This window comes from Poecilia reticulata, linkage group LG17, assembly GCF_000633615.1.
Source record: "Poecilia reticulata strain Guanapo linkage group LG17, Guppy_female_1.0+MT, whole genome shotgun sequence".
Classification (NCBI taxonomy): Eukaryota; Metazoa; Chordata; class Actinopteri; order Cyprinodontiformes; family Poeciliidae; genus Poecilia; species Poecilia reticulata.
Genome location: NC_024347.1, coordinates 178,399 through 205,689, shown reverse-complemented (window position 1 = coordinate 205,689; position 27,291 = coordinate 178,399). Strand labels below are relative to the sequence as shown.

The window sequence follows — 27,291 nt, the reverse complement described above, 5'->3', positions numbered from 1 at the left end:
TTTTTTTTATGTTTCTTTGTGTTTTAGTTTATTGAAAAAAATAAAACTAACATCTACAGGAAGATACACAGATCAATCTTTATAAGACACCAGACATATGAATGTACATATGAGTGTTTTATAACTTTGTATGCAAATATACTTTGCTTGCTTTTTTATTAGGAACAAAAGGTCTATATTTTACAGAACATTAGTGTTTCATATATAATTAGGGTTAGTTTCTAAGCTTTAACAAAGAAACTTACAAGTAATCAGCCCTCATTTCTGGCCGTTCCTGCTCTGTTTGGGTTGATATATTTGAGATGACAGTTTTTGGTGATAGTCAAATGTAATGTGTCAAATGAACATACAAAGCTAAATAGCTTTAAGCTAATAAAGCACCAGATTCATCTTTCTACAGATCTGGTACGGAAGCATACCCAATATAATCTCAAGATAAACCAAACCGCAAAATATTTTATATGTTAAAAAAATAATTACATTTTGAGATACCTCATATAATGTACATAATATACAACCTAAACCTGAAGTCATGTTTGGTTCAAGATGTCTGCATAAGGTATTCTTTTGTTTTTAAATTAGATTACATTTTGTTTACCATTTGCTGTTTTTAAAACTAGCCATTAATACGATGAATTTTGGTCGTAGTTTGCATTTGGGTTCATCTCCTGACTAGATCTTAATGGCAGGAACTAACTAAAAAATACATTTACATTTAGTTAGCTTTAATTGCTGCTTTAATTAGCTTAACAGCTAATTAGAGTCCAAAGGCAAAGTGGAACAGAAAATGAAATTGCAAGTGATTGAGCCTGCATTCACATTATCTCATCTTTATTTTGCAATTTTAACACCGAAGTGAGTCTTTACTTCATCTTAATTCAGAATCAACATTAAAATATGAGACTTGCATAAAATACTATTGTGAATGTGCATTAAATCAATATCGACATTGCATTTTTTCTTACTGTTAAAAACACTGGAACCAAAAAACAAGCTGAAAGAAATTTCGTATAAAACATAAATAAAAAAAAAAACAGTGGCCATCTAATACAACTTCCATTTAGACATAAAAAATTATCAGTTTATTTCTGTTTTGGATTACTCAGTTTTATTAGCTTTCAAGGCTTTGGTAATGCTATTTTACTAGATCTATGTCAATAAATTTCATTAAAGCTGCTACAAAGTTGAAGTTGAGGGACTCAAGAGACAGATGCTGGGACAGCTTATTCCTGTGTGTAGCACTGGGAGGAAATATTGCCTGAAATAAGAGGTTGTAAGAGCAAAACTGATGAGCACAGCCCTTATGCATAAACCCAAAAAAGAAATATAAAAAATGCAACATTTCACACTTAATAAAACAAGTAAATAAATTTAACGTTTCATCATCTGAAGCTCCTCTTGCTTATGAAACACAACTCGATTATATTTAAGTTGACTTGAAACATTTCACTTTGAGATCTCTGCGTCGAACCAAAGCAAACTCAATGCAGGGGCTTATTCCCACAAATCTGACACCAAAGATCAGTCCAATGAACCAGACTGCTGTTGTGCTTAAGAACTAACTCAAGAATGTGTCTCAGTGCTGCATAAATCAAAACCCACGCACAAGTTTCAAAGTAAATACATGCTGAATAATTTCTACACTTCGGCACTCTCYGAATCTCCGCTTGCCTTAAAACAGCGGCGCTGCACCGACCGCCTAATCTSCCTCTTCGGTTCCAACCTACATTCCTGACTAGAGGGCTGTTGTTTGAGCAGTTCGTCTTGGAAACCAATGGGGGAAAGAAGAAGGCCCCCGAAGGCATGACCTTCCCTCACTGCCACCAATTATATCAAGGCCTTATAAAATATAGATTATGTGCCATCTCAGTGCTGACATATCTAAAGGCTGGAAGCGCGGGGAGTGTGCACAGAGGCCACAGGCAGAACCCAAGGGGAGAGCAAGTTGAAAATGACAAGATGAGGAGAATACAGTAATTCAAAAGATGACCTTGATGGGAAAAACTCAGTCTGCTCCAGCTGAAAGAAGAATAAATACATTAAAAAAAAAGAAGCCTAGCTCGTTTCCAAAATGATTGGTTGATCAATTTATATCCAATCAAGGCTCTAAATATTAAAATGCACTGATTATGGTGATATTCATTAGCTTAAATTGCATTCTGGACCAATAACCATGTATTATTAATGGATAGGAGCTGAGTTTGGAACAATTGGCATTTAACTTTGTGTCTTAACCTTTCAGCATAAATGTCAAGTCAAAGTCTAATAGAAAAAAAAAGTCTGAAGTTCACCCAACAGTGATTTCATACATTTTAGCTCAAGTGTCTTTTTTTTGTGGGGGATAGGGCGCACCTATATTCAACCCCCCAAAATCCCAAAATGTTCTGTGAAAGGCTATTAGAGATTTCTTTTTTTATAAACGTCGATGGTGAGATCTCATATTTCATGGTGCTGTATGACAGAAAAGCATGAAGAATTTTTTCAAGGGAAAAGAAAAGTCTGCCTTTTCTTTTCCCTTGCACACATATCCACACACACGCACATAAGAACGTATCAGTGAACGTTGTGCATCTCAAGAAAGAAAAAACACAAAACGTGCCACTGGAAAAATGCTTGTGTGATATAATCAGCAAGAATACAAAATACATTTCTAACACAAAAGAGCCTTACTTCAGAGAATTGGATTTTTGTCTTCRGGTTTTAATCAGCCACAAGGTGCTGGTAATATTCTGGAGTGTTGCAATTTTTTTTGCAGCTGTGGCGTTTTATTTGCTACAGGTCAAAATTAAGAGTTGTACCAGGCACTGAAAACAAATTACAGTCAACTATTTTCCTCAAACACACTTCTGTGATGTGYTTTCYTTGGTGGAAAAAAACAACAACAAAAAAACATTCTATACATGTTTCAGCATATTTGWCTTATTAGTTTGGTCAGTGGTTGAGTAATAAAGAAAAWAACCTATGAAATAATCATTTCATAGTACACTGTATACCTGTTTTTTCCAAGTCTGGCTCCTGTTTGGACCAGCCCACTGTAAAAAATTGTTTTAAAAAAACTACATTTTTACACAGTACACATGACAGGACTTCAGAAAATGTAAATCTACCCACTACTGGGAAAAAAATATTCCTGCATTGCGCCACTGTTGGGAGAATAAATAACATGAGCCTGAAAGAATACATACTAAAACATTTGGCGTTTTAAAAAACCGAGTCAAAAGAAACCCACGTTTTTACCACACTGAAATTTATGGACTGAGGAATCCTGCAAAAAAGGCAAAACAACAACAACAACAACAACAACAAAAAACATGGAGGCTTCTGAAAACAACTGCATAAAACTTTGATTTGAAACACCTAAAAGTTTATGTCAGTCATTTGTCTAAAAGTATCAGTCTTGTTCCTCGTCAAAAAGTGAAATGGAATGGTTGCAGTGAATGAGACGACAGTTTTTACCTTCAGTCTTCCTTTTCTGAATCTTCTCACACTAGGATTTTAAAACAATCAGAGGCAGAGATCAGCTCAAGATGTAAAGAATGAACGTGTCGTTATAAGGAGCTACCAGGAAGGGATGTCAACGGATTAAGCCTCCTTTGCTGCCCTTTTCACCTCCACCAATGGATTCCTTAGTCAGGACTCTGTTCCGTTTTTCTTCTTGAACGCTCGCCCAAAAAACTTCCAACAGAATCTCCTTGAGGTTTTTGTTCTTTTCAAACAGTCTTTCAAAACAATAAAACTTTAATTTTCCTTCCTACTTTCCTTTGTCTGTTTTTCTCCTAAATTTTCAGCGTATTATCTCTCCTCTGGTCAGTTATCTCTCAAGTTCCATCTTTGGGGAAATCTGCGCCGCTGTGCTGGGATTACCTGTTTTCCAATTAAATCAAGATGTATTTGCCTTTCAAAAGACTCTCTTTTCTTAGTCTCCCTCCCATTGGAATAATTGATGGAGGTCTCTGGCCTTGTGATGAATGACTTCCAAGTGGAGAGAAGAAAAGAAAGATGAATGATTTCACCCCTGTGTGGACTGGAGTGGGGAGGAACAAGGAGTGCTGACATTGTGACAAATACACTGACCAAAGCAACAAAACCTGGGTGAATCRGCAAGGGACGGAGAGGTGGCATGTGCTCATTGCGGCTCAACAGACGCTCATCCTGCCGGCACCACCTCCRCGCGTCTGTATACACCACAGACAATTACCTGAGCCTTGCAATTAACTTCAGGCTTGGTGATAATGCTGACGGCTTGCCAGGAGAGGAGTGGTGGTGGAAGGAAGCCAGCCAGAAARGACTGGAGAGGATTGTGTCGGCCGCTTGTGTTTGTGCACTCTGTGGATGTGGGAAGGCCAAGAGAACAGGTGCGGTAAAGTGAGAAGATGCCCCAGGTGACTTCATGTGGACGGTGCCACCACTTTCCCAGCCAAGATTGTGAAGATAAAATAAGTTTTTCCYACTGCTGCTTGCACAGTTTTCCGTCAATGAGCTGGGAGACAGCAAGTATTTTAAAGAAAGAATTCAATGAGCTCATGACRGGCCATCTGTTTCCGAAGACCAGTAGGTAAGTAGGGCGTAGAACTTTATACGCATCGTATGTCCCTTAGGGGTACGATAAGACTGATGGGCAGCAGCACTAACTCAATTATAAGCATGTGTTGCCATCACAAAACACAGAAAATCCAAGGTTATTGTGTAGCATTCTKGCTTTTTGTGTTGTGTTGATTCGCAACTTTGTTCTTTTGCAGTTTTGGCCTTTTGCACCCAACCATCAAACATTTTGTACTTTTCMKGTTTAGAGGGAAGTTGCTTCAATACAACAAATGTTTAAGGAATGGCTTTTTTCAACCGTCTTATGTTTGGTTTAGATTAAAATTGTGCTTGATAAATAAAATACAAAGGTTAAATGAGACCATTGAATGGGTGGATGTGGTTGTGTGGCCTTTCAAGAGACTCTTTTCTTAGTCTCCCTCCCATTGGAATAACTGATGGAGGTATCTGACCTTGTGACGAATGACTTCCAAGTGGAGAGATGAAAAGAAAGAACCGAGCATAAAACAGATGTTTTATGCTCGGTTTGCTCGGTTCAGTTAAAGGTTTTAATGACAAAAATAAGGTCAAAGGCAAAAAGTTATGGTTCTACATCCTTGTAGTGAGATGCAAGAGAAAGTGGAAACTGCTGCCYTCTCAGGCTGTTTGCAGTAAGACTGCACTGCCTCTAGTCTACCTGTTCCTTTGACTCACTGGTCAGTTATTTGTTGCCGACTAAGGCAATATAAAATTTCAATTCAGCTAAAGTATTCAAGTAATTGTGAARCCGGGTTTAACCAGTTTAAAGAAGTGAGTGTTCATAATAAGTCATCTTTTTGTTAAATTATCCTTTASACCAATACAGTACACCAATGCTACACCAATRAAAGTTGGTGTCCCGCATGTCTTCGATGTGTCCCTGCTGGAACAAAGCTGGATTAATGATTCAATTACATTCTCAGTGTCTTACCATGTTCTATGGAGGCCTGGTAAGCAGCCCTTTATTTGATTCAAGTGCACTGAATGATGGAGGCATCTAAAACGTGCAGGACACAGGCTCTTGAGGACTGGATTTGGAACAGCTCTGCACTATAGTTTCCACATACTCTGCAACACACAAGTGTCAAACTCAAGCCCTGAAGGGCTGTTGTCGTGCGACGTTTAGATGCATCTTGGCTTCAACATGCCTGAATCACATTATGAAATCATTGGCATCCTCATGTAGAACCGGACTGCAAGCTGTGGAGGTAATTTAGCCATTTYATTCAGGAGTGTTGAACCGTGGACACGTCTAMAAGTCGCAGGATGTCGGCTCCTCAAAGACTGGAGTTTGACACCCCTGCTGTAACATCAGTAATCTGTTTGCTTCTACCATAATTTAATAGAGGAGTAAAAAAAAAAAAAAAAAAAACAGTGACCCAAAAGTATGATGCTTGCTACTGTGCTGCACTGCTGGATGGGCTGGAAATATATCTCAATTCATGATATTACTTTTGAGTGAGGCCCACGGCTGTTACATCCAAAGCCCAGAAAAGAGTCACTAGAGGAGAAGTGCTGCTGTGCTGGGCTCTGTTCTGGGCTGTGTGCTCTTCACACCCAGGGGCGATGGATGGATAAAAAGGTTTGAACTGAGCAGGCAGAGCTAGGGACCGAGTGCGGAAGATGAGGGCAATGAGGGCTCAGGGGTACGACAAAGGGAGATCCATTTAGATTAGGCGGCTTTAATATCCTCAAATTTGTCCAAGAAAAAGCAGTTTGAGCCGACGCCGCCCCGTCTTATTTGATTGTCCATCACAGTTCAGACGATCTCAAAATGAYGCGGCTTTAAATTGCTACTCTGACAAGTCCTGGATCTCTGCCGTTATTTCAAAAACACAACAAATTGTACTCTGGATTCAGTGATTTCTAAACTGAGGCACTTTACAGCCACTTAAACGGATGTAGAAAGCAAATCTAGCAGCCTGTCCGAATAAAGCACTCCCGCGAAATATGCYGAGTCATTTTTATTAAATTTAAGTCTCCTGGAGAATGAAGACAAAATTATTATATATGTATGGAGTCCTGCAGAATATACTCTCTTTTTTATGAGATTTCTTCTTTAAATACTTAATTTGCTCTTTAACAGAAATGTCAAAGGAAAAAAATATATATGTATATATTGTTCAGGCTAAATTATCTAAAATATATATATATAGTATGTCATTGTAACTTTAGACTGTAAGTCTATATTCAACAGAAAACATGATTCATACAAAATTATGATATTCTGGAAATGCATGGCAAGCCAAGGAATGCTTTTATGTTTTTTCTTGAATGGAACCTGCTCGACACTGACTCTTGTATATTTGGCAAAATCTACTAATTGCAATTTTAGAAATGTAATCATTCATTCAAATGTTTTTTTTTCCTTCTTTCATATTAGATTTAGTAAAGTTCAGTAAAGTTACAACATTACAAAAAGGGAAACAAAATAATATAGTTCATTCATAAACCAATTCCTTAAAGCGTTCCTCCCCGTCCAAACATTTTTGTTTGGCGCTCTGTCACTGTCAGTAGCTGTCCACAGCTGATAGTCTTATGGTCACGTTTGTCTTGAAACCTGTACAATTTACACTAAACCTGTAATACAAAAAAATGCACAACAGGAATAAACATACCCAATAGTTATTAGCTGCCAAAAATATGGTTCTTTAAAAGTCATATGTTAAATCAATAAAATTTGTTTTTTATCAAAAAGCAGCATCATTTTTGTCCATCTTGTGGTTAAAAATGATATAAGCAAATGGTAAACCTTTGACTGTGGAACCACCTGGACTTAGAGTTGTGAGGTTGACCTTTAGAAAGTTGTCAGTTTCCTTCATAACTTGCTGTTCAACTCAATGATCAACCATCGCATTGTAAATGACGGCCTAAATGTCACCACAGTTGTTCAAACACCTTGGGATCTTAAACATCTTGTCACACTGATTATTAAGCTCTCAAATGCAGATATTTCTTGACATATTTGGATTTGGACCAGCCAGTGATAAAACACTGCAGTGCAGGCGTGAGCCGAGAGAGGAAACTATGGGATATGGTTTCATACCCGTGAGGTATTCTGGGTCAGGCACAGGGTCTGACAGCTCCTCGTGGCACTGGACCTCCGTTGGCACCGATGCCACCACCATGCCATCTGGGAGCTGCTGCTCAATGCCTCGGGCAAAGTTCTTCTGCCTGGTGAAAAGACAGACAACAGGAGGTTGTTTTTTTTTTTTTAAGAGTTCAGTGGACCAACATGATAAAGAAGAAAAGAGGGTGCTGGAACAGGAGCATGGTAAGACATTGATATAAGAGTGGTTATGGGATGGGGGCAGAGAAAGAACATCTATACTGTGTACAAACACTTGCGTCACGTGCATATTAGTAGCAAAGAAAGTTAAATACTTCTGGGGGGAAAAAAGTGTTATGTCCTTTTATGTGCTATATAGGCATTTTGACAAATGATAACCAGGTGGCCAAGGTAGCACTGATTAAAAAAAAAAATTGTTATGTCCAAAACACGGAAGTGACTGGTTCTGTCAGAGCAGATGGACAAATGATATGCATTATGTGAATACATGTGCAAAGATGTGTGAAGCCCAATCTTGCTCCACAGACTGGGTGACAGTGTGTGTATGTTATTTGTTCAGTCAGCTGCCACTGCTGCTGCCTGAGTGTCAATGGTGTTAGACACTTTGAGGCATGTAGAGGATTATACAACCACTAAAGTCAACACTGGAAAAAAAACATTGTGAAATATTCATTTGTTTGCTATTAAAGGATGATAAACTTATTGATGCTCTTTTATTTCCCCTTTATGTTTGAGTACACTTTTGTTCTCTTTTAAACTTGGGGTACTTTTTAAATTACTATACGTTAATCCCAAATACTTGTTGGCACTTCAGATCAACCTAAAATAATTTAGAACTCACCAATGTAACTAAATCCTTATCTTGCTTATTTTAAAAGGGTGCTATGAATATTTTGTGTGTTATTTGAGGGAATAACGTTATGATATAAAGCTCAAAAAAGTTGATTTTACATAATCCATCCTGAACACCCCCTTTAACTAGCAGAGGCGTTATTTACCAAGGTGTTAGGTTTATTTTGACTCAACTATTGTAAACCATTCTCTTGGGTTAGTAGAGAGATTGGAGYCGTGTGGCCAGYTTAGCAACACCGTTGCTTCATGTAATGAGTATTCACGACCCTCCAGTGACCCGCTTTCAGATGCAACTTTCTCCATTGACTTTTCATATTCCATTTTCATTCAATAGAGCATAAGTGAAAAAAACAACCTAGTCTGCATCAAAGTGAGACATGCGCAATAAAAAAAAAAAAAACTACAACAAAATAGGAGAGGTTAGATGACATAAGAGCAGTGAATAAAACCCTGGAACAATAAACAAGTAAACACTGTGTGCAAGTGATTAAACTAAATAAAACGCAGTTCCAGTATCATCTATAACCTCTGTAGCGTTTGGAGGCGGCAACTGAAAAGGACTTAAATGTGAGATTAATTCATACGTCTGCAAGATACTGAAGAACATTTTCATGAAGACAAAGCATTCAAATCAAAGCATTATTTAGCTCTGATAGGAAGATGAATCTTGAAGGCAATAAAGTTAACACAGGTCAAACCCAATTTACAAAGACTTGCAATAATCTAAGCATTAAGACCTTTAAAAAAAAGCCCATATCGTCCATACATGTCTGACGGAGATGCTGGTGCTGCTCTATGCCCCTCCCCTGTTCATAGATGTAACACTGCTAGTAGTGATATATGCAAGTTTAGCATTTTTTTTATTGTGTTGTCTAAGATAACTGACATGCAAGCTCCTAAATGGATTAAAATTCAATAAAACTTTAACTAGACACCAGAAAACAAACAAAAAACTAAGTCTACAACAACAACCCAAGTGCCCTATTGTAGTTACTTTTACTTGCTCCATGCCTGGATGTAGGAATAGGGTTGGAATAATGGAAAAATGAAGAAAAAAAATCCACATAGGAAAGTTTATTTGCACTGCTACAGTAAAAAAGTATTTAGGGTGTCTTCACTCACTACGTCTGCTTTCTTTTGCAGCGAATGACTCCTGCTTGAACTCCCTAACAGGGCCCATTTCATCAMCCCCCACTTACGGTGCCGGTTAGGGTCACAACAAGGTTTCAAAACATAACAACTTCAATAAATCAGTGGCTTAAGTCCTTCAGCTGTCTGAAGACCACAGCTAATGAGGAAATATCTTCCTCTTTTTTCCTCTAGGAAACTGCAGTCATTATCTTCACTCCAGGCTCAAAACTTACAAACGCCCTTTGTAACCTTGTACTGTACTTTTTTTTTTTTTTTTTACAAGTAATGTTTTATTGAATATTTCAGTTCAATGCTGCATGAATAAGCATGTTCTTTCTGCACACTATAGGGCGAGGAAGGCAAAGACTGTRTGAAATACAATATATCTTAGGAAAGAAGCTGTGCCATGCTTTGCTGTAACATGACTTTCATGATCACAGTTAAGTTTGTACATAATTTGTAGCCGATAAATGTGCCACAAAGTTGACCAGAGAGTGAACAACTTTATCCCGACTACTGTTTGATGTAGGAGAGGTTCATCAGAGGTYGTCTGCAGTGGGGGRAAAAAAAGTGACTGTTGCCATTGGAAACCAGCCTAATGAGAGTAGTGAGACCGAATACAGACCATTACAGCCGTAAACCTGAACCCATGGCTTATAAGACATTAAACTGCCTTGTAAAGCTAAAGGGCAAGAGCGGTATAATAACTTTTTGCTGATTTGTAATTGGAGGTAATCAGTCTTGCATATTAATTTGACCCAGGCTGCTTATAAAAGTACAGCCTTAAGATTGTGTGCCTCTTCTTAATTGGACATTTCGTAAGCAAACTGTAAACAGTTTTTACCAATTTGCAAGTCGGTACCACAATCAAATACGGACGAGCATGCGGTTTTTGCATTTTGAAGCGAAATCGTTGACATCCATCAGTCTGGAACCGTTTACAAAGCCATTCTGCACAAATGCAGAAAACATGGAAAAGTTGTGAACCTTCCCATCACTTGGCTGACCAACCAAAAGTACCCTCATTTAAGGTTGGTGTTCATGATTTATATACATAATATTCCAAGACAAAATTTCAGAGAAATAGTTTCCTCTGCTGTAAACATTTTATACTAAGTGTATGTTAATTGTAGGCACTCCTAGTATTACGTCTTTGAACAGACATGAGTGGGCAATTAAAATGCACGAAAGATTTTTCAGCTTCACACTCCACCTACTTCTGTTGTTAATATACACTCCATATAATGCTTCGTTTGATTCATGCGGCGTCTGACGGGGGCTGAGCTGTAAAAACAGCACACACAAATATTTACAAAGCACAAAGTGATGCCTTTGGGAAAGTCACAGCGTTGGAACAACAGAACCCACAGGCTGAAGCGAAACGCTGGTAGAAAGGCCGTGTGCAATGTGCCTTTGAGATTTTACAGACACGGTGTGGCTGAGGGTGAAACGGTAATTAAGAGAAGCAAAGCCGTGTGTTGATCAGCCAGAATCCCTTTCATGCAGCCCAAACATCTTGACTGAACTACATGTAAAATTACAGAGAAACAGGGAAGCGGCATATCCAGAAACAGATGCAGTTAAACTATTGTAAGCTTTACTTGTCAGCTCAGCGTCACAGATGACTTTGCCGGCGTGCTCAATTCCATGAACTGACGCCCCGGTGTTTGCCTGAGGTTCTTCACTTTAGACCAGGGGTGACCAAAGTCGGTCCCTCGAGAGCTGGCATCCTGCGTGTTTTAGTTCTCTCCCTGGTTTAAAGCACCTGGACCAAATCATGGCTCATTACAGGCCTAAGAAGAATACTGACATGCTGAAATGGTTGTCATTTTGTGTGCAACTTTAAGGATACAAGTAGGATTTGTCAAATCATACGACCTTCAGGCACTTAAAACCCATTTAAAACTGATGATTTAAGTAATTTTCAACTGATTATTCCTAATCTGATACACGGAAATGTGGTTATCTGACTCCAATAAATAACATCTAACAGCAAAAGGTCTCGCATAGTTATTTTGGTTTGTGTCATCAGTCACGGCCTCTCATATTTTACGCAGTTGACTCCTCCAAATGAATATTTGAACCACATTCAATCATGAAATTTAGTGCAAATACACGAGACCTGTGTAATTTTATRATTTAATATCTCAGTGTTGCATTAAAAAGACCTTGCCTGTTACATTCTTTTATTTAGTTTCTTGGCACTTAGTGGAAGTAGGCTAGAATGAGTGGCAATTAAATCAAGAAAAACTGTTAATCAATGTACACTTGTGAAAAATTATGGGTAATTTTAGCCATTTAGCATTAGTAATATGCAGGGCAATTCTTATACTTTGATCCACTTTAAAGCATCATCTTTTTGACAGGCTGTGAATCCCTATCAATCAGAGAATCTGTATTATTTTAGTGGTTCAGTGAAGAAAACAAACACTTCCTCGTTGGGGCYGTTTATGTAAATTGTGCCGTTTGACACCAAAAGCGCGGTTTGACTTGTTCCTCCCSAGTCTGCTTTTTGCTGATGAATGTGGCAGAGAGGGTATGAGAAGAAAAGGAAAAAGGAATAAAAAAAAAAAAAAATGTTCTCCTGACAAAAACATAAAAGAAATTTTAACAATAACACTGCTATACTTGATGCTTTTACAGTGGCTTCACTCTAAAACTCTGTTCAAAAGGTGCAACTGTAAATGCTCTTCACAGAYACTGACTTACGGTGCATCTGGAAAATATTCACAGCACTCCACCTTTACCTCGGCACGTTAAGTGGAGGCGCTGAGGTGTAAAGAAGAGGCACTGAAATCAACCACGACTCCTAGAAAATCTTCTTGAATATACTTTAGAAAACTAAGGCGTGCCCACATGCGACAAGGAAAGGCGGAAGAGGACTCTAGTTTTAGTTTAGCYGTCTAAACTTATGTTKTTTTTTTTTTTCTGGACTAYGCTGTACGGCTCATCCGCTCGCACTGAAATATAAGTTATGCGTTGCTAAATTTGCAGCCCAAAGCAATCACAAACGAGGCTGGCTGGGATTTGATCACGCTGGAGTCAAACATCTGTCACTTCCTGCTGAAAGTATTTCTGCATGATTTCAGCTGTCATTTTAACAAAGCACATAAATAGGGACTGTAATGACTGGATCTCGGTTGTTTTGCTGAAGATGGTGATTTTTTTTTTTCCCCCCTCTTAGAAGCATGCTAAGTGGGACACGAGCTTGGTTCCATTCAATGCATTCACTCACGTCTGACAATTTTCACTGTTAATTTTGTTAGAGGATGACATGTAACATTTAACAACCATCTGGCACTGTGAAGATGTCATCATTCATTTCTCTTTTGGAAGTTCACAGAACTTTTTCCTTTTTTCTTTACAAAACTGTCAGAAGGAAGTGAAGCTTTCTTTTTTTTCCCCCCATTCTTCTTCTAAACAGGACCGGCAGAAAAGCGGGCACCTGTTTGATAAATTATTTGAATGTAAAATGTGACAAAGCACTTAGATGGTTTTGATTCATATCGGCCGTCCTGTCGCTATTGTGCGCTTATCCTTACAGCGATTCCCCTCGACAACGATGCTCAATAAGAGACAATTAAAGCTACTAGCTCACCCCCCTCCACCTCTATTAGTCTACAGCAAACACATTTTATGTTTTGATTAAGTGAGAGTAAATGAAGGAATTCCTCGAGGGTGACATGCAGGGTGTGGTGCTGCGAGCTACCAAAAGGTTTTGGAGTAATAAAAAAGAATGCTCTCGCAAAATAGTTTGGGGGTTGGGGGGAGCCGTGTCAGGTAGGAGCATTGACTTAATCATTGATCCCAAGCAGCAAGCAGAATGAGAACAAGGGGCACTAAAATATTCATTAAAACCTGCTCTGAGCTTGTCGAGAGAGAGAGAGAGGAATAGAGAGGAGAGGAAGGGGAGGACAGTTAGGAGTAATGAGAGGAGGTTAGCTTTTTAACATCTCATTACGGGGAGTCCACCGGCTCCCACTGAGACAGGAAGACAGAAACCCTGTCAAAGCGTTCTGTAATTTGAAGCCAGAATCACATTGAGCCCACCGCTCCCGAGATGTCACCCTGGTAGGACCTTCTTTCAAGGGGGGGGCGTGACGGCCGAGTTGCCTCTCAGGTTGCTTTGTAACCAAAGTCATCCTGTGCCCCCCTCCCGCTTCCCCACCACACCATTCTGCTCACCAATGTCAGAAAATCAAATAAATAAACCTCTTTTTTATATTTATGAAAACAACCACCTTTCTGCAAAGGGAGGTTGGGGATATATTTCCCTTAGCAAAGACAGAACAAACATGAGAAGCATTTCCAGGGCTGGTGCGCTTCAAAGATGGACCATAAGGGATACTTGATGGGGAGGGAGAATCAAACCAGCTCTGTGTGCGTGAGTGCCAATGCTCTGGAGGGTCAGTGCTGAAAGAACTGTGACTGCGTGTGTGTGTGTGTGTGTGACTATGCATTTATGTGCATAGTTCAACATCCTGGCTATTTTGTCTTTGTTGGTGTCATGTCGACGGCCACCTGCTCACACCACTTGCTGCTTCTCCATCAATCCCCCACCCATCGCACATTTGATGCTCCGGGCAGTCAAAGAGAAAAGCACACTAGGGGCACAGAGCTGATCTATTACTACACACACACACATATATCCTTGTACTTCCATCCACACACACACGCGCGCACACACACACACACGCACAGCCAAAGAGAGAGGACTATGTCCCAAATAAATAAAACATTACAAGCAAAAACACCGACTTTGACTGTTTACTTTTATTTTTGCAGCTTTCTGCAGATGGAAATGGGATTTTGTTTGAAAAGGGAGTTGGGGTGAAGAAAAGAAAAGCTAGGAGAGTGTACAGAACCAAAACAAAAAAGGAGCACAAAAAAAAAAGAAGCAATCGAGACTATGGAACAAACCCAGAAAAGTAAACATTGTGATATTTTAGAAGTGAAAGAAAACCATAAGAACTGRGAARCCTCCATCCAGAGTTTAAACAGTATAAAGTGTCGACTTCTTTTTGTGAATGATGGGAGGCAGATGCTTTGTGCCATTCTTGCTCAGTGGGGCGGGGGCTTTTGAAGAGATGCCAGTGAAGATCACATAAAGACTTTCTTTCTCTCCCTCCGTTTCTGCTTCCAGTTCTCAAGGACAAACAGGGTTTCTAATCAGAATGTGTGTGAATGCTGTTTCACTTGCGTTGTAACTAATGAAAAGTTGATGCCTGTCTTGATGCTCGCCTCGCATTTTTATTACATATAGTGGCTGCAAAAAAGAAAAATCAACTTTTCAATAAACTTCTCTTAAAAGCCATTTAACTCGACGTACATTATAGGCAAATATTGTACAATCTTTTAATGGGCAAATACAGTGAAAACACAGCGACTGTAAAAGTCAATGAAGAATTCACTGAAGCAAGATCAAGTCAGAAAAGTCTAATGAAATTTATAMTCTCATCAGTGTTGTGGAAATTAGTCTGTCTATAAGGCTGCATTACTGTAGGTTATAAAATCAAATGCACTATCTTWAGGCCTATATTTAAATGTTTCAGAAAATATTATTGAACATTTAAAAGCGATGAACTGTGAATTCTTTTAATAAGATGCTTCGRGTTAGAGAAATGTATTTAACTTTACAAACATTTCTTCCAGCTCTTTTTACAGAGATCAGCTTTTTTCTCTCTTTTATTTTTGTGTTGAATGTTTTTTTATTATTTTGGTAAATAAGTATAATTATGGTCAATAACTTAAAAAGAAAACTTCTAAAAAGTATGATGCACGCCCTTCTAAGATGCAAAAACAGATCTTTAATATAGTATTTTAGTCTATTTTATAAGAGCATAAAGAGGATGTGAGGTTTTTCCTAGCTCATCCAAATGAAATGTGAACACATCAAAAACATGGTGCGCTGGTTGTCAAGTGACATATTTTCGGAGAGCACTGCTATTAGGATTAATTGACATAAGCAACACTTCAGTCTTCTCAGCAGGAACCACATTGTCTAGCTCTTCTGTCTAATGGTGGGATCATGCCTCTAACCTCAGCAGGAAGCAGCAAGGTGGTGGGATTCTAATTTGATTTTTTTTCCTCTTTCAAGAAATGTTGCAGCTTCAATAACTCCTAATGAGAAACTAATTCTATTTCCTGCAAACAAGTTACTGTTCACCAATTTTCGAAATATACATTCTGGTTTCAAAAGCACTACAAATTAAAGCTTTCTTCTCTTTTTTTCCAGCAAAATTAACATCCATCCATCATCAACGCCCGCTGCTGAGGCATGCTAGCGCCATTTTCCAGTCGTCATCGTACAAGAGGCGGGGGGACAGCCTGGACAGTTCGCCAATCCACTCGGCAAAATTAACTAATCACTTTGTTTCCAGCAGCACATGTTAAAAATCTAGAATATGTAGTTATAAATCTGGGTTAAGATGTGACAAAATGCATCTAACAAAATTAAGCTAACAAAATTCAGGTCGTACATCTACCTTGCTCGTCAAACCAAGCGACACAGCTGTTTAAAGCTGTCAAGCTCAATCTATGAGCACATGTGGGGTTACTCTTTTATGTTTTCTATATGCTGGWAAAATCTCTAGAGGCAACAAACACATTTACAGTTTAAACTAACATACTTCCCTTCAGTCATCTACAAYGCTATCTTTTATTACCGACTCCATGTTCCATTTATTTAATGTTTACTACAATTTATTCAGGCGTCTGATTCAATAAGTGATTCAACTGTACATGCATTTAGTAGATGCTTCAGTTCAAAAATGGCTTAAATTATTTATTTGTAAYGTCACATTTTTAATCCAGTTCTATGAGAAACTCATTCTCCCAGGTTACCTTTAATTATAATATTTAACTTCTTTAAAGGGAAATTGACATTTWTTGTGTGTGTGTGAAAATGTAATGTACAGGGTTCGATTTCAAAATACAAACTTAAGTTTTCTCAAACGTCAAACCTCAAACGGATCTCTGGTGTGCAGCTGCGATGCTCAAGTAACTCAACATTTGTTCATTTTGCACACAAGTGTATATCCAGCTCAGTAAAATWAAATTTCAGCACACTGGCTCCTGGTCAGCCTTAATTCGTTTGCTGCAATCTCTTATAATTAGGTCTTCCATTAACCATGCCTCCCGATAGAGTCTCCATTCCTCTTCCAGCACCTCATCCGCACAGGAAGCATTTGGTGTTTGTCGAAGTCTGGCTCAGATCACGTTTTCCATTCAGAAGGCTCTTTCAAATAAGATCAGAGCAGCAGAGATTTAGATTATTGATGATATTAACTTCCCTGCCTCACCCAGTCCTCTCTCTCAGAGACTCTGGTGGTGGTTCCCTAAGTGGGTGTGTTGCCTCCGGCGGCAAAATCCATGCACAGCCCAAATTAAATTCCTGGGCCACAGATGCCTTTGCTGACCTTCTGGCTTCCTGAGTTCAGTGGAGATGATTACAGCATGCAGACAGAGATAATTAACCGCCCTCAAAATGCTGTCCACGTCAACTCAAATCCTGTACAAATTAGAAAGGATGCGCAGTTCAACTTGTACGGGTGTTTAACATGAAGCCTCACGATAAAAAGTGAGGTGATTATTTTTTTCGCTATTTTCTCACCTGAGTACTTTCCTGGATTTTACGTTGGATGAGGGCAAATTCTTATCGGCATTCTCAATTTTTTTGACGAGGAGATCAGAGAAAATCTGTCAAAGAATCTTCGCCCCCACGTGAAACAACTTTTACAGACACYGATTCAATCCGATAAGCTTTCACGTCCTGTGAAACCATTTTGCTAATGTGCAACCTGAAACGCGTCCCCACCCCGGGAGAATCTCAAAGGCTGATCTGCAGCCAGTGGGAAACCAACACCACTGTGGGCGATGTAAAAAAAATCACTCGCCAACATGGTTCATATGATACGTATTGCAGACTTGGGTTAAATGGTGTGTTGGATGTGCTTTACTTCCAAGTATAAAAAAAGTAGGTTCCGTTTCCAGAGAAATGTCCAAATGCTTTATTCATCATGCATTTATCCCGAAAACATGTTTTAAAAACCCTGTGATTCGGAGCTCCTTTCAAACATATCACCATTTCAAATGTTTTCTTTCAGTTTAGTTAATAAAACCTTTACAAATAAAAATCTAAAAAGTGTGGAATGTGTTCATCTTCTCTCAGTGAGCACTTTGCGAAACGATCTTTCACGACATCACACCCAAAATATTTGCTCATCTTTCTTCTTGGGAAAATTTAATCTCAGCAGAGATGGGATTTTACTTTGTAACTCAACTTTACTGTGAACATTTCCACCACTTTCTCCCAGACCTGTCTGCTGTGTTCCTTGGTCTTCCTGATGCTTGTTCCCCAACATTCTCAAGGAAGTTTCAGCGGCCCACACATCACAGCACTGAGTTGAAATTAAACTTATTTAGTAATAAGATGAGATCTGAAGATTTTTACACTTGAGATTTTTCTTTATAAATAAGATGAAAAAAAAAAAAAACCTAAACAAAAAAACAATGAGTTATCTACCTTCAACTAAATACGTGTGCACTATTTTGTGTTGGCCTTACATATAAAATCCCAATACAAAAACATTGAAGTGTCTCACAGCAACATGACAAAATCTGGAAAAGTTCAAGGGAAATGAATACTTTTGAAAGACGCTGTATTGAAAAGGACCTATTTTAGGAGTCTGCCACAAAGGCCCGCTTTTATTTGATCATTAGTAAAGTTTAAAACCACCGGCTCAAAGCGTAGGCGCAATGGGTATAGTAGGTCTCTCTGAACTACTCAGTTTTTATTGATTGATAGTCTGCAGGCATTACTCTCTGAACGTATTTTGCAAAGAGCTTGTACTAAATACCCTACTGAGATTGACATTTTTGGTATGTAGTCCAAAGATGAAACAAATTGCTGTTAAGGGACGTTTGAACAGGCACATTTCAACTTGGTGATAAAGTGGCTGATTTTTATTTTTTGTCATGCAGTGTGTCAGTCCAGTATCTGTCTTGTGGCCAAGGCTCTCCCCTCCTGAGGACCCAAACATCAGGATCTAAAATCATTGTTTATACACCCCGAGTCTGATGTTACTGACAGAATGAGTCACACCGAGTTCAGCTGCTGTTCAGAATCTGAAAACAGACCGTCAGCACTCTGCAACTGTTTCAATTCTAGGTCGCCTTATGGTGAAGCACAGACAGGAAGGCATTTTTTAAAATTTTTTATTTCCTTTATTTAACCAGGTAAACCCCATTGAGATCCAGATCTCATTTTCAAGAGGGACCTGGGCAGAAGTCTGCAGTACACAGCAACCTGGTTACAAAATAAAATTGATTAATACATATACACAAGTATAAAAAAACAGTATAAAACAATTTCAAAACAGTGACAGAGAATCTCGTTGCCTGTTTTTAAGAATCGCTCGAAATAAGTCCAGTGAAATCAATTCTGACATCTTGAGTTCAGACTGGAGCTGATTCCAGGCTAAAGGAGCCATCACACTGAAAGCTTGCTTTCCTTTTTCAGTTCGGCAACGTGGAACATGCAAAAGAAAAATGTTGTTGGAGCGTAAAGAATGGGAATTAATAGATCTATGTAAAAGAGAGTTTAAATATGCTGGAGCCAAACCGAGTAGAGATTTATAAATCAGGATCATCAGGTGATTGTTTCTCAGTACTCTTAAAGGAGGCCATTCATCTTTTGCATACAGTTCACAATAATGTGTGAGACGTCTGCTACCGGTTGCAAACCTTAAAGCACAATGATAAACAGTATTTAATGATTGAAGGCATTTGGTCGAAGCATTCATATATAAAACATCTCCATAATCCAGAAGTGGCAGGAATGTTGCAGCTACCAATTTACTTCTGGCTTTAAGAAAAAAACAAGAACCATTTCTGTATTAAAACCCAATCTTTATTTTCAGTGTTTGTAGCAAATTTGCTATGTGATTTGTAAAAGAAAGTTCTTTATTTAAAATAAAGCCAAGATATTTATAATTACTGACAAACTCAATTTGTGTCCCTACAGCAGTTTTAAGCAATGGAGGGATCTCTGATAGTTTCCTAGAGTGTAAAAAAACCATTGCCTTTGTCTTATCCACCTTCAAAACCAACTTCAGAGTTTGTAAGCGGGCTTGAACTATAGTAAAAGCAGACTGCAAATACTCAATTGCCTGTACAAGTGATGAAGAATAGCAGTAAATCACTAAATCATCTGCATAAAAATGATAAAAAGCATTTGACAGATTTTCACACAAGTTATTTATATAAATAGAGAATAAAAGTGGGCCAAGAACTGAGCCCTGTGGGACACCATTTAAAACCGTACGATTAGAAGAAGTAAAGCCAGCCAATTGAACTCTCTGGGTTCTGTTTGACAGGTAATCAGCCACCCACATGGTAGCTTGATGTGAGAGCCCAATCCTGTGTAGAATATGATATCTTAATATCATTAAGAATCCAGGACAACCACTGGATTGTGGAATATGAAACATTTCTCTGAGATTTAAGATTTTAAGAGCTGACAAGTTTTCCAGTGACAAACTGGGGTTAGAGATGAAGGCGATCCTCTCTAATGTCAGCATCAGATCTGTACTGGCAGTGAACCGTCAGCTAAGGCCAGAAACTGATCCAACCGTCAGCCTGGCTTACTGTTCTCCATTGTTTGTTTATACAGCCTCATGTTAGATGAAGAATTCAGAAGTGATTGCAGTTTGTAAGAAGACTTTGAAACAAAAGGAACAAATGACAGAGAAGCTGCTTACAGCTAGCAATACTGATCTGATCGGTAATGAAAGTTGCTAACAGCTGTTTAAAATCAGTCCTGTGATGTGTGACTGATTAAAATAGGAAAACACTTTTGACTAAACTGCTTTCTGTGACTTTTTACTATTGTTCAGGTTAACACGTGATTATCAATCAATCAATCAATCAATCAATCAATCAATCAATCAATCAATCAATCACAATCTATTTGTATTGCACATTTCAGCAGAAAGGCATTTCAAGGTGCTTTACATAATTAAAGAAATAAATAAAAATGATGTGACCTTTCATAGGACATAACCTTGTTATGGAAAAACTTTGGTGCTGAAAGTAGTGATGTTTAAGACCATTTCCACAACATTTGGACACCGGTGGCGCAAAAGCTGTTTTTTCAAACTTCTGTAATGTTCATTCTGCCCCTCAATCCCACCTTTGCCTCTGAAGTCTGCATATAAATTTAGCAGCTCTGCAGGATAATGTGAATAAATGCATAAAAAGCTTGTTCTGAGGTGTAGTATTATCTCGCAAAGGAAAAGACAACCGCAGGTAGGTGCACAACTCCAAGCTGCACAACTGGCAGGGTTTGAGTGTTTTGTTTAATTTTAACTGACAACAAGAGGACAAGAACAACACAAAATGTTTTAATAAAAGCATAGGTTAGACCCCAGAAAATGTAGATTAGAGCATCTCTTGTTGCAATCTGGTAGCCATTATTATAAAAACCTCTGTTAGCTTTCTGCCTCCCAACACAAAAACTGAGGGAAATGGCAGAGAGGTACAGACACACAGACCTGACAACAAAACAATAAAGTACTGGCTCAGACTCAATTTAAAATGAAAACCAATCAGCTAGCACTAATGCATCATAAATTGAAATATGCATTAGTTTGTTTTATGTACAGTGACTCGTATGCCACTTTTGAACTGTATGGAGCTCAGTAGTTTCATAATGTGTGTGTTAAAGAATTTTCTTTTCTTTTTGTTTGAGAAATGTTGCTATATTTCACTCTAATTTCCTTATATATCTTTTAATGCTAGTGGCACATAGCCCAAAATGACATTCCTTATAGGACAGCAAAGTTTATTTTATCCTTATTTTATCTCTCATATGCAGCTGCCGCAGCAACCTATATTATCCCAGCCACCATAGAGAGTTTGTTATTTGAAAGCGATCCATCAGAAATATGTCAGCACTGTGGGAACCTAAACCCTAACCCCCCCCCAGCTGTCTACCTGCTGAGGCACAAATGGCAGGCAGTCTACCACAGACCGCATTTCACAAACATCTGTCGTGTTTACCTGAATGTGGCCTTCAGTATCTGACCAGAGGTGCTTTCCTGGGTGTGGTTGTTGTAACCGTAGAAGAGGTCTCCGAAGACGGTCTGGTTGGCAGGGATGTCCGTCGCTTCGCCGCAGTCTACACCCTCAGTGCAGGATTCAGACAGAGGCAGGCATGACCTCCCATCAGGACCGCGCTTGTAGTCCTCGATGCAACTGGAATGATAATTGAAAAAAAAAAAAAAGATATATATATATTTTTTTAAGAGATTATTGTTTTTCCTACTAATTCTTATTGTAAAGTATTAAAAATGTATTTAATCTTTTTAAATAAGATTAGGACTCAGAGGAAACTCGTGCCTCTAAAAGTTTCAAAGGATTCTCAAATAATCTACATTTGATATCTAACTGATGCCGTTTCCACATGTCGTCGTACAAGACCCGCCATAAAATGAACCACAGAAAGAATATAGGATCTAAAATTAGGGGAGAGGAAGGGTGAAGAGGGGATAAGCCTTCATGTTTACTGCATAGAAAAAGTTCCCAACTAAATATCGAATTTGAAGAAAGAGCTATTCCTAGGCACCCACATGAAGCTGAGCATTACCCGCGTCCTCGTTATGAGAACAGACGAGAACCGAATGCTGTTGCAATGAATTAAATGAAACAGCAGTCTGAAACACCCCCTGATGTAACATTAGTGTTAAATACTGTGTCTGCTCTGCAGCATGACATTTAAGTGAGAGATGACAATAGCTTCTGGCTTTCGAATATTAGAGGGAAGTTAATGAGAAATGCTGGTGGCTTATGTGAGTAGATAATTCAAAAAAAGAAAAAAAAAAACCATCAAATCTGAAATTTGTTTTACTAAGGTTTTCATACCACATGACTTTTTCATGAGTTTTTTTTTTGTCATGTTCCAACTAAAATCAACATTGTGTTTTATTGGGATATTATTAGACAGAACTGTCACGCTGAGAGCAGGAGTTGAACCAAAGTGCAGACAAGACATAAGGAGGTCTCAAAACGGCAAAAATAATCAACTTACAAGCAACACAGGAACAAAAACACAGGAGGCTTGCAGAGCCACAGAGCATGAAAATAAATCCCAGGAAGTATGACAGAGGAACCAGTGAGGATCAAGAGAGAGAAAAGTGGTTAAATACTGAGAGAGTGAATGCTGCAACAAGAGAAGAGGGCTGATTAGGTAACAGGTTGCAAGTGTGAGGGGAGAGCAGAGAGAGAGAGGGAGAGAGGATGACACCAGGGGGCGAGAGAAAGTAAACAGACTGAACAGAAAAGGCTGATTTAACAAAAATAAGAAACTAAGGAACACAGAACAACAAATTAACACAACTACAAACCCCAAAAAACCCACAAAACAATTGAGGACACTGACAAGACTAGCAGAAGGCAGTGGATAACTGAGATATTTGTGTTTCTTTTACAAATAGAAAATCTAAAAGTTAAATGAATAAATCATTTTTGCTCTTCTTTGCTAAATTGCTTAACCTCTGGCCGATTGGAAACAGCACATCTGTGAGCATCAATTTTCAAGTCATTCCTCAGATTCTCTTTGGATCTAGTTCCGAACTTTGACTGGTCCATTCTAAATATGTACAGACATTCTTTAACTTAAGTCACTGCATTAATTCTGGTTGTATGTTATGAGCCGTTGTCCTGCTGCAAAGTAATCCTCCACCATGTCTTCTTGTAGCCTSTAACTGTATAATCCTCCAGCGTCACCTGTGGCCAGCGTCCACGTCCCTGCTTAAAACATTTGTTCCTAGTTTTAGTGAGAATGCGAGCAGCTTTCCCGATCACCTGTGTTCTGTTGTTTTCAGCTGGACATCTTAAGACACCTGCAGTTATCAATTTGACTAAAGATAAACTCAAAGTGAGTCATATCCCCACAGCATGACGCCTTCTCCACCATGCTTGAAATTATGTTGTGTGTTCAGGTTGATGTGAAAAGTTCATTCTCGTCTCATATGACCAGAGCTCTTTTTTTTTTTTCACATATTTGAAGTGTTTTCTACATGATTTGTGGCAGATTTGTGGAAAGCACAACTAGTTGCTCTCTAGATAAGATTCTTCCAGCAGAACTGTGGATCTTTGAAGCTCCTCAGAAGTTACCCTGGGACTTGTGTCTGCGTCTCTGAATAATGCATGTCTTCCCTGGCCTGTCGGTTTATGCGGGTGGTCATGTCTTGATCAGTTGTACTAATGTRCACAATGTAGATATCGCTTAACAAATGTGACAGGACAAGGGAAAAGTAGAAATAGAATAAAAGAGGAAAAAAACGTACATCTTTGAGAAAACAGAGATTTTCATAATTTCTTGTTGCAAAAATATGCAAGTTAAAATCCTATTTATTGCAATGTTTTCACATCCCTCTGTCAGTGCATTAAGATACCAGTCGGCTTTGTGGAAACATTGGTATGCAAGTCTTTTATAAGATTTTATTTTTATTTTGTATGTGTTGTTGCACATCATGTCTTTGTGGATCATGAGTCTGTTGAAATAAAGCAAACCACCCTGTGTTTTACGGTTTTAAAATGGTAAACTTTGTGTTTGAATTCAGTTTGTGTATGAGATCAATTTGAGCAAAGTTGGTAGTCAATGCTAGCAGACATTATTTATTGCAAAGTATTTTACATTTAGAATCGAAACTTTCCGAATTTGTAAATAACTCAAAATGCTGCTCACATTTGTTCTGCTGTTGTTGATCAGCTGAAAAATATCAACCCTTACGGCTCATGACACAATCTAGTACCCAAGCTCAGTGTAATAAAATAGACATCAATATTATTATATTATTTCCCCAAAGTCGATATGAGAGAAAAAAGAAAAGCCAGACAGATTTTAGTTTGCTGTCACTACAAGGTGACTGACTCTCTATATCTCAAAATGTCAGGCATAAGGAATTACAGCTTGAGCTTGCCCTTCATAGCCACTCATCTGTTCCAAAAACCTTTCACCAACACATCATGACGAATGCTTTTCTTACACCAACCATACATTTCTTTTAGACGCTACCTCTCTTTCCTTCCTAACAATCCTCTGTCTGATAATCACGTGGATGCAGAGGGGAGAAAAGATCTGGTGTAGCACATCGTGAATATGTTAGCGATATTTTCCCTCAACTAATACAATCTTAGTTAAGCACAACAAAAGTAACATCTAGTGGAGATGAAACTGCATTTTGAGGTGACAACTAATGTTACAAGTTGAGGGAACGTTGTTCAGTCTGTGCTGAATTTCTGAATCATGAACCTAAAGTAAATACAACAGATGGAAGCTACCTGGTTGGATTGATTGTGAAAATATTAGACAAAGTGTCTCAGTTTTCTTGCAGCACTCTAGTAAAGGTGACATTTTATCTCAAACACTGTTCAGAAATATATCCGTTCAGAAGTGACAGTTTGATTTGCATATTTATGTAAGGAATACATTCAGTTCAGAAATGACAGCAGTACTCACAAGATGGATTGTTTTTGTATAACATGCCAACTTATCTTCTTCAACCACCCCAACCAGACTTAAATAATCTACATTCAATGTTTATTGCAGGGATATCTAGTGTGGGTTTAATAGTTGTTGTGAACTGCATTTTTCTGAGATAATTTCTGTCTGTGAAGGAATCCTAAGTAAATTTAAAAAATACCTTGAAAAAGAACAAAATACATTGTATGGAAAATGTAAGGAAAAAAATGATAATAGAACATTAGATCACTGAAACAACCATACTGAAGCATCACATATATCCTCATAGTTTCTTATTTTTCAGTATTTACTGAGAGTTAAACATGTAATGACAACAAAAGGCAAAGTCCCAACTTGGTTCATCAAGTGTCTTTATGTAAACAATCGTAAAACAGCCAAGTACTTTGACGCAGTTCTGTTACAACAACTCAAAGGCCTTTATCACCATGTTTTGGCTTTAAAATGTAACAAATAACTTTTGTCTGTTGAACTTATTTTCTCAGAAATAAAATAATAATGTTTTTATAGCTAGCATTAGCATAATGTCCAAACAATTATTTAAATGTTTCCAGCGGATTGGTGCAGTAACAAGTATGCTTGAGTTTATTTTTTTTCCTAATAACTTAATGTTTTTTTTTTCAGCTTTGCATAAAAAGCTTTAATCAAGTTTTGATTAAGCTCATTGTACAGTTCCATATTCCTCTCTGTCTAGAAGTAAAAACTTTCACATAGGTTTTTATAGGAAGCAGAATTTTCAGATCAGTTCTTTTCTCTTGTGACATAAAATTCCAGTGTGGGTTCAGGAGCCAATCTTTAAATTTGAGACTAGGTTTGAAGCTTTCTTTTTCTTATTTTCTTTTAAAATAATTCAGTACTTACAGCTGATTATACAATATTCTCGCACACCCTTTTAGATGTAATCACTTTTTCCTGTTTTAGCTTCGTCTAATATAGTCTAGATTTTTTTAACAATGCATCCTGAGATGACCAAGTTTCTTATAGAAGTGCAGAAAGAAGTACACTCTTGACTTCTAGAAAAACATACATATTTTTACATATCCACACATGGAATTGAATGAAGACGGAAAAAGGATGAATTCCACCAGCCACAATAATCAATTGTCAGTTACCACCTAGTTGCCATAGCAACATCAGGCACTCAGCGACATGCTGTGTCCATCCCTCCGTTTAGCTGGCATGGAGGGTGTTGGCAGATCTACATGATATTAATGTAGATTTTTTTTTTATCAACTTTGAAGAAATATTTCAAGAGTATGGAAAGGGCACCCAAGCCAAATTGTTTTCTTTTGCATAAGGTATACTAAATCCTTTTATTGAAATGCCTTCAAAGTTACTAAAAAAACGTATAAAATTATGCGAATTGTACTTCATGTAATATTAAATCGGCACATTTAATATTTGTTATGCTCAATGTTTTTTGAGCATTTCTAATTATATTTAGGTCGATTTTTTTTTTTTGTGGTTTTTTTTGAAGTCTGAGTTTGTTTTAACATTCAAAACCCAAAGGTCCAACCAAGGACTGGATGTACAAGTGGCTAGAAAACCTTTTCAATATGTAACAATTGAACTGAATTGAACTGAAATTTCTTTCCTGAGTTTTTGAAAGGATGGATAAAGGTTTGCATGACACCCCGTCTCATTAGTGATGACAGGACTTAAGATGACAGGTTTATGAAACAAATTAATTAAGAGTAATTACATATAAACCGCTGACTTGTGCTGTTGCTTACCCACAGAACATCTGGATGTTGTAGAGGGTTGGGTCATCCTCTAGAGGGGCCAGCTGTTGGAGGCACAGCTGCTCACATCCACCGTTGAAGCCGTCGGAGCAGTCGATGCCAATATGGTGGTCGTAGCACCCGGTCCCATCTTTCATTGGACTAAGCCCTGGAGGGCACTGTAAAGGAAATAAGTGTTAGGAAATGGCTCAGGTTAATACTTTTAAATACCTGTGTAACTCGAGCACATGCTCTCTGGGTCCAATGGCGATAACGCAGTGGTACACCTGTTTTAAAACACATCCAGTCTTATAATAGACTAGGCCCTTGGTGTTAGATTATTGGCAGACATATAGTAAATGGCAGGGTTGTGTTAATACCTCTCCATGCAGAATAAACGAATAACACAACAA

General features: G+C 38.2%; 1 protein-coding gene across 1 annotated transcript in view; it reads right to left on the bottom strand.

Moving 5' to 3' along the window:
• astn1 (astrotactin 1) overlaps positions 1 to 27,291 on the bottom strand; it is a 369,159-nt gene that overhangs the window by 179,017 nt on the left and 162,851 nt on the right. The window contains exons 12-14 of the mRNA XM_017309852.1: positions 26,891 to 27,057; positions 21,674 to 21,868; positions 7,607 to 7,734 (exon numbers count right to left, since the gene is read on the bottom strand). Of these exons, the coding sequence (XP_017165341.1) occupies positions 7,607 to 7,734; positions 21,674 to 21,868; positions 26,891 to 27,057 (490 nt within the window). The remainder of the gene's footprint in view (positions 1 to 7,606; positions 7,735 to 21,673; positions 21,869 to 26,890; positions 27,058 to 27,291) is intronic.